The following is a 15,707-nucleotide window of genomic DNA, read 5'->3' as shown; positions in this document are numbered from 1 at the left end:
TCGGGAGGGAAGGATGCGAAGCAGCTGGGAAAATGATGTCCTTTTAAGAAGCGTTGCTGATTGCGACACCATAAAGGTATTATGCTAAGTGAAATACACCAGTCACAGAACAGCAAATACTGTACGATTCCCTTCACATGCGGTACCTAGAGTCACTAAATGCATAGAGACAGAAAGCAGAATGGTGGTTGCCAGGGGCGGGGGGGAGGGGGAGGCAAGGGAGGGATGAGGGGAGGGAGTTAGTGTTTCACGGGCACAGAGTTTTTGTTGTGCAAGATGAAAAATGTTCTGGAGATGGATGGTGGTGAGGACTGCACAACAGTGTGAATGTACTTAATGCCGCTGAACTGCACACTTAAAAATTGTCAAAAATCATCAATTTTAGGTTGTGTACATTTTACCACTTTTTTAAAAGAAGAAAAAAGCAGCACTGCTCTTAAGAGAATAAGACGGGATCAGAGGATTTTGTTAGTTTTTTAACAGAGGCAAGAAACTCGGCATGTTAGTAACCTGAGAAGAGTGAGTTGGTCAAAAGCGAGACCAAGAGACGAACCTTCGGTGTGGAGACCCAAGGAGGATGAGCCTGGGGCCAAGGACAGCACGAGGCAGGAGGCCAAGAGAGGACGAGGGGGCAGAGAAGGAGCTTGCTTGTTGGGGAGGGAAGATGGGGTGGCCAAGAAATAAACATTTTTAAAAAGCTTCTATCTGACAACCTCCGTTTTTCTTTGAAGGAAGCCTGGGGAGAGTGGGGAAGGTCTGAGAAAGCTGCTGAGGGACTGAGAGGTGTGTCCTGTACAGGAGGGACTTGGAGTGGGTTACGTGAGGGGCTGTGAGGCAGCTCCTCGGTCTGGACTGGAATGATGACTCTGCACTGGGAACGATGGGCTGAGGCTCGTGCTGTGACCAGCGGCATATCCGCAGCTGGGCGCAGACCCCACAGCTGGGCGCAGACCCCGCAGCTGAGTGTGCAAGGAGAGACGTGGACAGTCTGAACCACAGGTGAAACTTACCAAGGAAGAGGAACGAGGGGGCCTGAACTGAGAACGCTGGGAAATGTGTGGCTGGAGTGATGGGGTGGAAGGGCAGATGGGTCAGAGGCACCGGGGAAGGAGGGCTCGAGGATGGGGCTCCTCAACAAGGGCAAGAGCAAGTGCAGGTGGGGTCAAGGGCTTAGGGAAGCCAAGGATTAGAAGAATGAAGTCCGCAGTGAAACAGTCCTGATGCGAGACAGTTTCAGGTCCCCACCAGGGCAGGCTTGGTCAGAGTGTAGGTGGCTAAAAAGAGAAATCCAATCAGGAAAGACCTGGGTTCTATCCACAGGGGAAGTTTCTAAGTGTTTTTCCTCCCTAAGGCGTAGATAATTAAGATGATCTTTTATGAATCTTTCCCCTGGATTCAATTTTCTCTTTTACTGCATCCCTCTTTTTCCCTTTAGGAAATCCCTTATGATCTAGGTACTTTCCCATTTTACATCCTCATTCACCTACTTCTGTTCTTATATGACATCTAAACTCAATATTAACCTTGTTCTATACTGAATTGGAGGCTGGTAAACTGCAGGAGACACAAAAGCCCATTAAGAAGGATGAAAACAGGCAGTGACTCATCCTCCAGGATCAACATCACGTGTGAAAAATACTAGTAAAAAATTAATCGTCATTTAGTCAAGTCTTTCAAAGGCTAAGTGTGGCTATAGTCTATCACCTTGCTTAAATAACCTTGAGCAGACCAGTCACATAAAGGGGGCCTTGAAAAGAGCCCCAGAGGAAGGGAAATTAAAGAGGCACTTGTACCTTTTTATGTAGGCTAGCTACCCACGACAAACCTATTTTTCATTTCGTGTGTCTTGGAAGTAGGAGTCTGTTTTGCACACCATCTTCTTGCTCCAAGGATGGCAAGGGCAGAGCAAGGCAGCTTTCCTTCTGGCCTTCCAGGCTTTGTGCAGTTGCCACACAGCCTCAAACAAGGTCTCATTAATGTGTGCCAAAAATGGCTTTCTCTGGCCTAACATGACAAAGAACCAAAGCACCACCATTTGTGAAATAGACTGTTTGCTTTTTTGTTTGGATTGATGGAGAAAATTTTTGACACTCTTACTGAACCATTCTGAAAGCAGTTACACGCATCATGGGTATCCCTGCACAAGCCCAGATTGTACCTTGCCACTTTCACAGCACATCATGTGAACATCAGAACATGCAGCAGGCAATACGTCACTGTGAGAGCAGCGCACGAAGAGTCTGCTTTCAGTCCCACCTGTATGTCCTCTGAATGTTGTGACCAGGGTGCAGTTTTCTTGCTCCAGCTTGAGGATGGTTACTTGGCCTGAGTGGTCACCAATAAACACATGCCGGGTTTCGACATCAAATCTATCATGTAAGCATTAAGGATTGTTCCTCAAAAGTGAGTGGAGGATTTACCCCACCCACCCCACACCAGAAAAAGCATAAATGTCAAAGAAGTGTGCAAATCTCACATGAGGAGAACTTGGATATGATGCTGAAAGACACAAAAGTGGGTGTAACAAAATGAAAGACACTGTACTATTGGACGGTAAGACTTAACATGACAAAGATGTCAATTCTCACAACATGAATTTATAAATTTAATATAAACCTTATAAAAATATCAACATTTTCCCCCTGGAGTGAGATATGTTAATTCTGAAGTTCACATAGAAAAATAAACAAGCAAGAAGAGCCAGGAGTACTCTGAAAATAAGAGTAATGTGGTATTGTGATGGAGGAGGTTAGCCCTACCAGACATTAAAACATGTTATAAAGTCTCTTTAATTGAAGGTGTGGTGCTTAAATAGGCAAACAGACTAATGGAACAGAATAGAAAGTCTAGAGATAGGCCCAAAAGCATATAGAAATCTAGTACATATCTGATTAAGGAAGCTTTTCAAATGAATAAGGAAAAGATGGGCGAAAAAAAAAAGTTGGCACAAACTGAACAGTCATTTGGAAAAATGAAACAGGATCTGTATTTCACTTTATATACTAGGATAAACTCCAAATGAATTAGGGATCTAAATGTAAAAAATGAAAAATATAAGTTCTAGATGGGCAAGTTCCCTTATAACCTTGGAGTGGGCAAAGCTATGACTCGAAAACACAAACAACAAAAAAATACCATAAGCAAAGCACAAGACAAATAGGAAGAAACATCTACAACTGATGTCACAAAAGGCCCAAATCCCTAATACAAAAAGAGCTATCCAGAAGAAAAGCACTATAAACCTAAAAAAAAAAAAAGAAAAAAAGGGCAAGGGCAAGATACATGAATCAATAGTTCAAGAAATGAAAATGGTGCTTTGCAAAAAAAAATAAAAAATCTAAAAATAAAAATTAACCTAGCAGGCCTGACTGCTATCCTTTGAAAGGCTGCTATGACAAGATTGGCATGGCGTCTGGGAACTTGGATTTCGGGAAGGTTCCCACCATTAGCAGACAAAAGTGGCTGACTGTGCCTTAACTGTATCAACAATGTGGTTTATGCCAAACACCTGCTTTCCTTCTGCGAGTCTGGAATTTAGGTACATGTAGGAAGAGGCTGCCTGTGTGACCGGTCTCCAAGTTACGACCCAAGGCCTTGAGTCTCTAGTGAGCGTCCCCGGTTGGCAATGCCTTAGCAATCCTACTTGTACAGATCTGCCCCAGAGGTACAATGGCCAAAATATGAAATGACACATGCCTGAAGCTATTCACTCCGTATGACAGGAATAGCTAAAGTTTGAAAACAACACAAGAGTTCGTCAAAAGAGTACTTATTAACTATGATACATCCATGCAAAAGAACACGCCACAGCTGGGAAATCTGACATGGAGTAATTTGCAGGATATATTATTAAGTGGGGGAAAAAAGCCAAGGTATATGAGGGTTTATATGCTACACTATCTTTGTGTAAGAAAGAGAGGGAAATAGAAATATGTGTGTGTGCTTGCATTTACAAAAGGAAGCCCTTTGATAAATCAAGACTGACCAAAAAAGGCTGCCTATGGAGAAGGGAGAAACAAGCTGAGCGGACAAGAGTGGCGAGACTTCTCTCTCATGTCGTTTCCATTACGGAATCTTGTAATTATTTTATGGTTGAAAAATATTCATAAATTAAAACAAAAACAAATTGACAACAAAGTAAAATGAATACACCTACTATCAACTTGCTGATATAACCACAGAGTTAACAAAATTATTTCAAGTGACTTTAACATACACTGTTTCGATTGTACATTCTTAGTAGAATATATTCTCAGGATAAAGAAAGCTGCACAGAAATGTAAAATCTCATTCAGTAGTCTTGTTGTTATAATACTGAGATTATTATTTTGAAACAACTTAAATCTACCAGAGGATAAAGCAAATGAAGAATTATGCTGATGTTTAGGAACCAAGGTTTTCAGCCCAAAAGAATCAAGTACAAAATTGAAATAAAAACTCTACAGTGTTAAATTTGAATTAGAAATATGTGAACCAATAATTTATTTTCTTTTTAAAAATACACATAGATATATTTGCTAGCTATCTCTGAACTCTACTCCTCACTAAGAGAAATGGCTGATTCCAGGGCTGGGACAGGAAGGTACCGGATGAGCTTAAGAAATGTTGCGTCAAAAAGCGAAGATGCTATCAAAGACCAGTGGGGTTGTATCAAAAAGACGCAGGAGTCAATATAATGTGGCTCTTAGTGGCCAAAGATGGGACAATATGAGCATCAAAAGGGGGGGAGGGGCAACTTACTGACATATACTGAGTATATTATTAAAAGACCAAACCCTAAGAGTTTATAATAATGCTTTAAAAGAAAAAAATCCCTACTAGAAGTAACCAGGGCCCTAAATCTCTGCTCTAAAAATGAACAATTGAAGAGAAATAATTAAGAATTTATGTTGATCTTCCTGTACAAAATTGTATTTTAGGGTAAATCAATAGCCCTAGTTAATGAGGGAAAGTTCTATTTTATAGAATTCCAACTAATAAATGTAGAAAAAAATGAGAGGACTACAAAATCACCATTTTGCAACCCTAAAGAAAGGACTGGTTCGGGTGAAGATCGGCAGTGGATGAAACCACCGAATGAGAGGCTGACGGGGAAGGATGCACGGCAGGTCTTGCTGTCACCAGCCGAACCACTTATCATCTTGGCCTCAACAGAAGGGTGACAACCCGACACGACGTGTTTCCTGCTGAGAAGCCGTGTGAATCACACAGCACAACCACCAAGTGTTCTAACCAAAAGCTGAATGTGAACTGAACCAAGGTTTTAGAGGCAACTTTCAGTTAACAGGGGAAAAAAAAAATGGGGGAGACAGGCAGGAGGAGGAACAAGTTAAATGACATCACAAGGAAGCAGAGGCCACTTTAGAATGTGGGACTGTCTACAGAACTGATTCAGTCCTTCCGACGAGGTACAGTTGCATTTTTTTTTTTTTAAAGTGAAAGGGAGATTGAAATTTAGGTGATTGATAAGTTTAGGAGCTGCAACAACCATATCCAATGCATGGACCTTGTCTGAACTTAATTTCAAACGGACCCACTGCAAAAAGTCACTTTTCAAACAATAAGTGAGATTTTGAAAATGCGTGAATTATTCAACATTATCAAGGAGTGATTACACATTTTTAGGGGTAATAACAGCACTGTGTAAGGATAAGAAGTGTGTAAGGATAAGAAGACATAAGGTCTGGAATTTGTTTTAAAATACTCCAGAGAAAAGAAATGGAAAGCAAAGGGACAGAGGAATCCACAGGGCACCAGAGTAATGAGGACATGAGCGTCCACTACACTATCTTCTCCAATTTGCTACATGTTTTAAAATTTTTCATACCAAAACAATTTTTTTTTAAAGTGAAGGAAAACAAGGTGTAACAAATTTTTCCAGTCTTAAGAACAGGGAGAAAAGTTATCAAGATATGCGTAAAACAATATTACGATTTACGCAGAATAAGATCACCTTAAATTTATCTTGATTAATTATAAGAACACAGATGAAAAAACAGATGCAAGTCCTTACAACTGCAGGAACAGTGTTCTCATATATATATGAATGCAAAACACATAAGCTATCTGGAAGAGGGCTAAAATAAAATTACAGTACAACCTCAAAGCCAGAGTGATTGGCATTTAGTATGCTATGAGGAAATATGAAAATCAAAATAATCTTCATAGCTTTTTATTTCCCAAAATAGGAATAGACAGACGAGAATGCTTGGTGGAAAGATGTTCGACTACATAGGGTGACATCTTGGAAATATCTCCAACAGGAAGAAATTCTTAAAGAGGACCTGAATTATTTTTGTGGAAGCATGAAAACTGTGACTAAGACTTAGTCAACTGACAGGCTGAAAGGTGAGGCTAGATAAAGTATGCACAGATTTAAAGACCAGCAATGGAAGTGGGGAAAGGAAAACAGTTCCGGTTCGTACATCAACCTGCCATTGGATCTTTGGGAAATATCGCTATTCTGCTGTATCGAGTTGTACAGAGGGCTAGCTGAAAGATCTTCACACCCAAATTCGAATCCTGGTTCCGCCAGGTGACGGTCACGTGACCCGGAGAAAGTCCCTTAATCTTTTCGCGCCTCTCTGAGGCTTTGTACAGCATGAAAATTGAGAATTAGGTCTTTACGTTTTGACAGTGAACAAGGTAACGTTAAGCAGAAGGGCCTGCAAACGTAAGATTTTTTCTTCCTTTCTCTCTCCTTCACTTCCTTATTATTATTATTGGGATTGTTAAATGAGACCACTTAATATCTGAAGCCTCAGATTTTTCGTCAAAGCAGCAAAGATTTTGAGGTGTTTCTGAGGCTGGTAATTCAGTTTGTGAACTGGGCAGTTTCTCTGTCATCCTGTATTCCTCTATTTGAATCTTGGTTACTTTCCCTGCTTGTTTACTTCCTCTGTTAAGAGGAATGAACGAAGAGGAAAAAGGCCGAATTCAATCTGACTTTTTTTTACCATTTGCTGGCTTGTTTTTTGGTTTGTTTTTGTTTTTTTTACCCCACCCCACCCCTCTTTTTTCTTTCTTTTCTTTTCTTTTTTTTTTTTTTTTGCTGGCTTGTCTGAATGACTGTTTGAGTGCAGATGGGAGAGAAATGGTTCTTCTCTAGAAGACCCTTATCTACGCCACCAGAGTCCACTATGAAGAGAAAGAAGGGTCGTAATATTATTCTGAACATTTTATGCTACTTCAACAGATCTTCTTTCTTTCCTTATCACTCAAAAAACCAAAAAACCTCAAAAACCTATAAGTAAGCGAGGTGGCAGAACGAAGAGGAGGGGGTGAGGTAGTGGAGGAGGGTTCTCACGGGAAAAAACGTGTGTTTAAAGACTGGATTCTAACGTGAACCTCAACGTTGCATGGGCTGCCTGTTAACAATCTATGCATCAGGCACAGAAGAAAGCCCACCTCCTTGGGAGAGTCGCATGGTTCTTGGCTGAGACCCTCTGGCATTCGCATGTGGCACTCGGAAAATAGCAGGCAGATATATGCTCCCAGGAGGAAGGGCTGGGACAGGGGCTCCAGAATTGGAGGCAGGGAGGCAGAGCTGGTGGAGGTGAGGGAGGCTTCCGGAAGGGCCGGCCTCTCTTGCTTGCAGTATTTGCAGCTCCCTCCCACCTTAATAGCAAGGTTAGCCTGGATGGTCATTTGCACTGGGGAAGGAAGCCTGAGACTTTCACTACACACCAAGGTTTCTGACAGCCAATCACGTGACTTTTTTCTGCTTGGTAAACCACATGATGTGGCCAAAGAAAAGAGTCAAAAAATGAATATGACTACTGGAGATGACGGAAGAGAGAAGTTAAAGCCTATAAGAGTCAGGACAGGGGTTTCCTAGGTGGCGCAGTAGTTGGGAATCCGCCTGCCAATGCAGAGGACATGCGTTCAATCCCTGCTCCAGGAAGATCCCACATGCCGCGGGGCAACTAAGCCTGTGTGCCAAAAAAAAAAGAGTCAGGACAATTTTAATTCTGGGTATTCATGGGTGTTTTGTTTTTTTCATTCGCAGATTGTTTAAAAAGTAAATTTCTTAAGGGCAAGATCTGTATTTTTTTCTAGACTCCTTGGCTTGGTTAGGTGATACAGAAGATACATCACTAGGTTTGGCTAGTGATATAGAAGCCAGAATGTTAAGAAGAAATTATATTGATGCCATTAGTTCTGTCCTCAAAGGAGTAATGCAGTATAATGGGAAAAACCAGCAGTTTTTTGGGTTCTGGTGGTGATTTTCCTACATACCAGCTGGGCAGCTGCAGATAAGGCACGTGACCCTCTCTGGGCTTCAGCTGGCTAATCTGTACATGAGAAACTGGAGGGATGATCTCTAAGGGAGATCCAATTCTAACACTACAAGAAATCATTAATCTATTGGCAGGAGAATTCATGTATTTCCATTGAAGCATTCTGCTTGTCTGAACTGGCTTCTAGAAAGTAAACTTTGGATCTCTTTTATCAACCACCCTCTCAAAGATAAGGTGATCTTGATTTCCGTTCCTCATCGACCTTGCTTCTGGTCTTCCTGGTAACTTGCCACTTTTACAGCCTTCCATATGGCCAATCTCAGTTTCTTCATCTTGCCCTTCCAGTAGGAAAATGAGTCACACACACACACAAATACAACTACTGCCACACGTCTGCAGAGAAACAGCAAGGTACTCTGTCAGATGACTGTGAATCACTGAATAGGCATTTTATAAATACAAGATGAAAATCTGAACGTAAGTCTTAGTATTTCATCCTGCTTTTGCAGACCAGTGACCTGTTTCCAACTATTTCACCATTTGTCAGAAGGTGGAGAGATTCTATGCTTTTTCAGTGAAGAAACTCAGGGCCCTTTCGTTACTCTTTACAATGGTAGCATCACCCATACAGGCTTCGTACTCAGCAGGTCTGTGCTCTCTGGAGCCCAGGGAGCCGGAGGTGAGGATTACGCAGCCCTGGCAGATATTCACACTGAACACGTGGGCCCGGAAGACGTGGCAGAGAAGAGTTACTCTCATTCTACACATCGTGGAAAAGCCTGGTACCCGGGACAAAGACTGTACGTAGTTTTACTGTGTAGATACCAGCCAACCTACTCTGGTCCTAGCATGGTGGCCTCTCAATAGATATTCTTAAAATGAACGGGAATCCTTTGGTTCTTCTGCCAGGCACCAAAATGGGAATGTTCCCAGCCTTAATACCTATGTGTAAACTATTTCTGTACAAAAATAAAAGACTGTATTTCAGTGATGGTTTTATCTCCGTGTTCCACAATTCTTTCCGACAGCTGAGGCTCACAAATCTGGGCCGTGTCCTGTCTCAGTGTTAGACTTTGTATCATAGCAGACCCACAACCTGCTCGGCAGGGGCTCTTATTTCTGATGCAATTACTTTACTCCACCTATAAGAGGCCCTTAATGATGTATGCGTTAGGGCAGTTGATACGCATCTTAATCAGTAGGGCAACTCAGCCAACAAAACGAGAAACGTTCAATCTGCACATACCCAAGATGTTCATGAAACTAAGACGTCAGCAGCTAAGTTCCCACCAGGGGATTCTCTCCAGCAAAGGATACTGCAGGCCCGAGGCCACAGCACTGGTGCGGTAACCCCCCAGGCGCTGCCCACTCTCGGAGCAGTGCCAGGCAAACTGCTTGTCGTGTCCCGTGCTCAGCACCCACTCCAGCTCCAGGACGAACAGGATCATCGTCACTCTGCTCTGATGTGCTAAAAACCAAGAGACAAGAAGACAACTGGTAAAGCATCCGAAAGGAGGCTGGGAAGGCGTGGTCCACAGAGATGCATCGTTCTCTCCTCCCCACCCCAGCGTACGCTGAACAGTAGATAATCGTTACAAACGTGGGCTAGAACAGTGGTTATTATCAGGGGTACAGATATGACCCTGGAGAGGGCCACGTCTGAGTTTCTATAACAAAAATTTCCCGGGACTTCCCTGGCGGTCCCGTGGTTAAGATTCCGCACTTTCAATGCAAGAGGTGCGGGTTCCATCCCTTGTTGGGGAATTAAGATCCCACACGCCACGTGGTGTGGCCAAAAATTAATTAATTAATTTTAAAAAACAGAAAGAAAGAAAAGAAGCTTTTCCTAATACCCAAAGGGCCCAGGCCACCTCTCTCAGACATGTTAGAACTGCTGGACTAGAGAAAGGCAGATCAGTGTGACTACAAAATACGTTAGGAACAATGTTCTTCTAATAAAGTCCCTGGGGTCTGTTTCAGATTTAAAACAAGCAAAGAGCGTTACTGTTCTCCTTTTGATGAAGGCTGGCTTTTAAACCCACATCAAAGTTCTAGATGAATTTTCTGTTAGAAATCAAGTGCTTGGAGCTTGGAGAGAGGGCAGAATGATTCCCAAGTGCCATATAAAAAAGAATGAAATATCGCTTACATCCAAGTACACACGAGATAATGAGAGCAAATTTCCCAGGGTTGCTCAAATACAAGGGCAACACCATCACAGAATTATTGCATCACACAATTTCAGAATTAGAAGAAACGATTCATGTCATTTACCCCAATCTCCCTATTCTACATGTGGGCAAACTGAGGCATGATCAAGGTGAGGAGTTTGGCCAGGGTCTCATGGCTTCTCAATTACCAAATAAAATCAGTAAAAGATTTGCTTTCGTCTTCTTACACAATTCCAGCGGGGGAGCTGTAAGGGGTCCCGGGGGAGAGGTACAGAGGAGTTAAGGGGTTCAGGCCATTGAACAGAGCTGAATGGAATAAAGATTGATATCATGGAACTTGGACCATACCGGGCTCTGTGCCCAGGAGCTGGCATCCTGAGTGTGACGAGGTGACACAGAAGACATCAGTTTCCCATTTTGCTCGTGAAAACAGGATTAGACATGGATGGATCAATGCAGCTCTATCAGCAATAACACTATCACTGCCAATTTCTGAGTGTCTAACAAGTGCCAGGTACTTAAAGATATTCTCTCACTTAGTCATTGTAATGACTCTGTAAAGCTTGATGGTTTCTTCCTTTTACAGACACAACCCAGCCTTGGCAAGATGGCCCTTCTAGACTGGCTACCAAACAATACAGTCAAAACACAGAGAAAACCTCCAGGACAGACATTTCACCAAATCCCTGATGTTTTAAAATCTGATATTTGAAGCTTGGAGAATTTAAAGGGATTTAGAAGCAATAATACTGTTAACTGCTTTACACACTATCTGCCTTTCAGAGAATTGCCCACCATCAAGATCAAAACGTTGTCTTAAACTAAAAGATGGGATTTCCTGGAGAAACTCCTGAAGATCTTGTCATATTTGTGTCATCAAATGCCCAATTTAAGTTCCACCAACGGTGGAATAAAAGCAGACTCTCTAATAGTTCACTTTCAAGTGTACCCATGTCTATTTCAGGCAGAATGTGGCCCCCAGCGCTCTGCTCCCTTTTCTTATGAAGGGGACTTTGATCTTCTTTCTGTTACTTTCTAAGTCCAAGGGGATGACAGTAGCCCAGAAGATAAGGGGGCTTACAGCCCTCTGAGCTGCCATCATGTGCCAGAGGAGGAGACAAAAATGCTATGTGACTTGCTCAAAGCTACACAATCAATGAGTGACGAGGCTAGAATTAAAAGGCTAGTCTCTGCCAACGTTGGTTCCCTCTCTCTGTCAAGCTGCCTATAACTACTGAAAAGACAGACAAAGCCAAACAAAAAACAAACCCTAACACTCGAAGCACATACTCTTTCTAAGGTGACAGAATTCTGTTATTCAAAAAGAAACCCTTTCAGGATACACACGTACACATATTGCTAAGCTCAGGAACCTGGGCTTGAAGCCTGGCTACACTTCTTAAATAGGGGCCATGATCTTGATCTTAGGGAGGAAGCATCTAGTTTCTCACAATTAAGTACAGTTGACCCCTGAACAACGCACATTTGAACTGCGTGGGTCCACTTATACGCAGATGTTTTTCAACAGTAAATACAACAGTACTACGCGATCCGCGGTTGGTTGAATCCGCGGATGCAGGGGAACTGCGGATACAGAGGCCCGACTATAAATTATACCTGGATTATCCACTGTGGGAGGGTTGGTGCCCTTCACCCCTGCATTATTCAACTGTATGAGTTAGTTACAGTTTTTTATAGATGTTTCTCTCAAGTTGAGGAAGTTCCCCTCTGTTTGTAATTTGCTGAGACTTTATCATGAATGGATGTTAGATTTTATCAAATGTTTTTTCTGCATCAATTAATATGATCATATGATTTTTCTTCTTTAGCCTTTTGATGTGATGGATTATACTGATTTTCAAAGGTTGAACCAGCTTTGCATATCTGGAATAAACCCCACTTGGTCATTGTGTATAATTCTTTTTATACGCTATTGGACTTGCTAGTATTTTTTTGAGGATTTTTTACATCTAAATTAATGAGAGATATTGGGCTGTAGTTTTCCTTTCTTGTAATGTCTTTGTCTGGTTTTGCTATCACTGACTTTTTAAAAAATGTTGATTGAGATAAACTTCACGTAATATAAAATTCACCATTTAAACCATTTTAGAGTGTATAATTCAGTGATTTCAAAACCACTGTATATTCACAATGCTGTGCAATTATCATGGAAAATGTTCTATTTCCAGAACATTTCAAAAAGAAACCCATACCCCTAATGCCCCTTTCCCCATCTCTGTTACCCACTAATTTACTTTTCTGTCTCTATGGGTTCTCCTATCTTGACATTTCATATAACTGTAATCATACAATGTATGGGTTTTTTGTGTCTAGTTCCCTTCACTTAGCATGTTTTCAAGGTTCATGCACACTGTAGTAGGTATCAATACTTCATTCTCTTTTTATGGCCAAATAAGAATTCACTGTACTAATATACTACATTTTGTTTATCCATTCATCCATCTGTGAACATTTAGGTTGTTTCCACTTTCTGGCTATTGTCAATAATGCTGCTATGCATATGGGTATATAAATATCTGTCCCTGCTTTCATTTCTTTTGGGAATAAAGCTCACTTGGTTGTGATGTACTTACCTGTTTATATATTGCTGAATTTGATCTACCTGAAATTTTGTTTAGGTTTTTTTGCATCTACTTTCACATGTCTTGTTCACTATTATAATTCTCAGTTATTGGAACACAATTGGTCCTCAATAAGTACTTGATAAGGGATAAGTGAAAAAAATTAAAAAGTAAATCCATAGGGAAATAAATTTTGGCTCAAAATCTAGAAATCAAGAACTTAGTGCTCAGAATTTTCCAAAAATCACAAGGGGCTTCTGTGTTTCTGGAGGTATCAGAGGAGAGGCTGTATGATCATGAATGAGGTCATGAGATTTGGAGGAAATGACCTCTAAGTGTTAAAAGGTCTACCTCTAATGTTCTGACCCCTGACATTATTGGCTTGGATGAAAAAAATCCTTAGTGAAAACTGCTCCTAATCTATACTATGTAAACGGCCTATGGTACACTGCCAATGTTGAAGACACAATAAAACCCGAATTCCTTCCCTTAGACAATATGAGCACTTTCAGCCTTTTAAAATATTTAACCAAAAATGAAATGAGCTCCATAAAAAGCAGCTCACTCCCAACCCTGGCCCCGCTCTCCAAGGCTGCTGCAGGGTTTCCAGGCAGTGGGGTGGAGGAGCAGGAAGACAAAGGACAAAGGCTGTGGGTTCTGGAGTCACACTGACCTGGTCTGGCTCCACACTTTACCAGCTACAGGACCACACGCCCAGCCTCTCTGGGCTTCTGCTTCCTAATTCAAAAACAGGGATAATATTCCCCACAAAGGACTGCTGTTTTGTTCCCGCTGACTATTGTAAAGTTAAGTCCTCTCTTGTGGCTGGAAGCCATTGAGAAACATTTCACAGCCTGAGACAATGAAAACACTGCTCTCATTCCTACCTTGATAGTTTTTCACGGGAGTCATCTTGTTATAATCTTCTGATAAAATAAATTCCTGCAGAAGAGAAGAAAAATATTAAGCAAAAAGAAATTCTTCAAGTGAATAAATATGTTTTGGTAAAACCGGATTGTATGAAGCAAACATCATCACAAGATTACATTTAACATTAGTACTTTGCCAATCAACTCAGCATTTTCTGTACCTCTTTAAAAGTAACAATCATAATTACGACCCAATGCAATTATCATAATTTTTACCTTATAACTCTGAAGTTGATTTTTTTTGAGTATACATGAGAAGAAAACTGGATCAAGTTTGGAGTCTTGATCTGGTCAATTTTGAATGTAAATCCAATTCAAATTACTTTTCTCTCCGTGGTGCCACAGCTGAAATTTTGCAAGGCTCTGGCCAGTGAGCAAACGGATGGCAATCTTCTACTTAGGGAAATAAATTAGCTATTTTAAAGATTCTGTTTCTAGCAGCAGTAGCTTATTTCCCGGTACAACAAGCTTCTCAAGGCTGCATCTTATTCATCCCTTATCCCTACAGCACCTGGCCCAGTGCCTTGGCTCAGTGGGTAGTCAATAAATAGTGAAAAAACTGGATATGTAAAAGGCATCTCCCAATCTGATGAGGTTAGTTTAGATGTCAAATTTACTCAAAAATATCAGTTTCTGTAATAACACATTGTGTGTATTCTTTGTGAGGGCACACAGGAGGTGATTTTGTGTGTATGTTCGCATGCTTCACCTAAGCACATATGATGACCTGTATGTAGTCCCTTAGCTTCTTTCAAATGCAAAATGCCCATATACTCTTAAACAGAAGGTTGTCAAATATAAGGAAAGCTGCGAAGTGCAATAAATTGATGCCTTTCTCTGAACTTAAAAACAGAACAATGAATCTTTTCAAAACATTTGGAGGCTTCCAGAATTTCTCCGTGATGACTTCAAGAAAGGTGGTGGGAGGACAGACGCAAAGACTCATGACTTGTTATCTGGGTATTTACTGAGCTCATACAGTTTGTGTGATTTTTCAGAAGTAAATAATTATACTGTTTTTGTTATAGATGCCACAAAGTTAAATAAAGTACAAGGTGATGTGAGAGAATGAACAGGGTAACAAAGTTCCTCTGGGTATTCGCTTTTCCACCCCAGCCCCCCTTAAGAAGCTTATCTACAAATGGATTTTCTTCACCAGGATTTTCTTGGTAATAACATTTTTCAGCTTGTCATTTTTAAAGTTCGTATCATTATTCCTTCAAGGAGTGGCACTACATTCATCTCTCGTTTCTGAAGAGCTAGACTCACAATTGAAGAGAGCAGACTAATTTTTAGAGAAGTCAAGTTGTTTTCCCATAAGGAGCTTATAGCGTGGGTAAGAGGCCACGCACGTGTCTGAGCAAGTTCACTACTACCCTTAAGCCTCGGCAAGAGTAGCTCAACCCTGGGGCCCCTACTTTAGAGTGCCCCAAGTTTCCTAACAAACATGCAAAATAAATTTCTTAAAGATGACTGTTATTTGGGCAAGTGTTTACTGAGTTCATCTAGTGCATATGTTATTTTGAATATACCGAAATGGTTCTTTAGCTTGGGCAAAAGGTACATTAATTTCTTTTAGAAACAGGCTGGGTATTAAAGCAACTTAATGTAGATCTGCGCTTAGGGTTAATATATACATACACAATAAAATTACCAGCTCACTGCATAGGTAAACTTAATTTTTTGTTCATTTGCTTTTCCCATGAAAACTGATACGTAATCATGGAGAAAATATGGGAAACTGTCAGCATTTTGTTCCATTATTACTTTTTTGATCAAAGAAAC

General features: G+C 41.1%; 1 protein-coding gene across 3 annotated transcripts in view; it reads right to left on the bottom strand.

The window, feature by feature from the left end:
- The window catches only part of WDFY2 (WD repeat and FYVE domain containing 2), a 169,858-nt gene that overhangs the window by 39,333 nt on the left and 114,818 nt on the right, over window positions 1–15,707 (bottom strand). For all 3 annotated transcript variants that reach the window (XM_057707862.1, XM_057707863.1, XM_057707864.1), the window contains 3 exons: window positions 13,881–13,935; window positions 9,558–9,708; window positions 2,257–2,369 (listed from right to left, as the gene is read on the bottom strand). In XM_057707862.1, coding sequence (XP_057563845.1) covers window positions 2,257–2,369; window positions 9,558–9,708; window positions 13,881–13,935 — 319 coding nt within the window. The remainder of the gene's footprint in view (window positions 1–2,256; window positions 2,370–9,557; window positions 9,709–13,880; window positions 13,936–15,707) is intronic.

This window comes from Hippopotamus amphibius, chromosome 14, assembly GCF_030028045.1.
Source record: "Hippopotamus amphibius kiboko isolate mHipAmp2 chromosome 14, mHipAmp2.hap2, whole genome shotgun sequence".
NCBI classification, from domain to species: domain Eukaryota; kingdom Metazoa; phylum Chordata; class Mammalia; order Artiodactyla; family Hippopotamidae; genus Hippopotamus; species Hippopotamus amphibius.
This window is presented reverse-complemented; position numbering and strand designations above follow the sequence as displayed.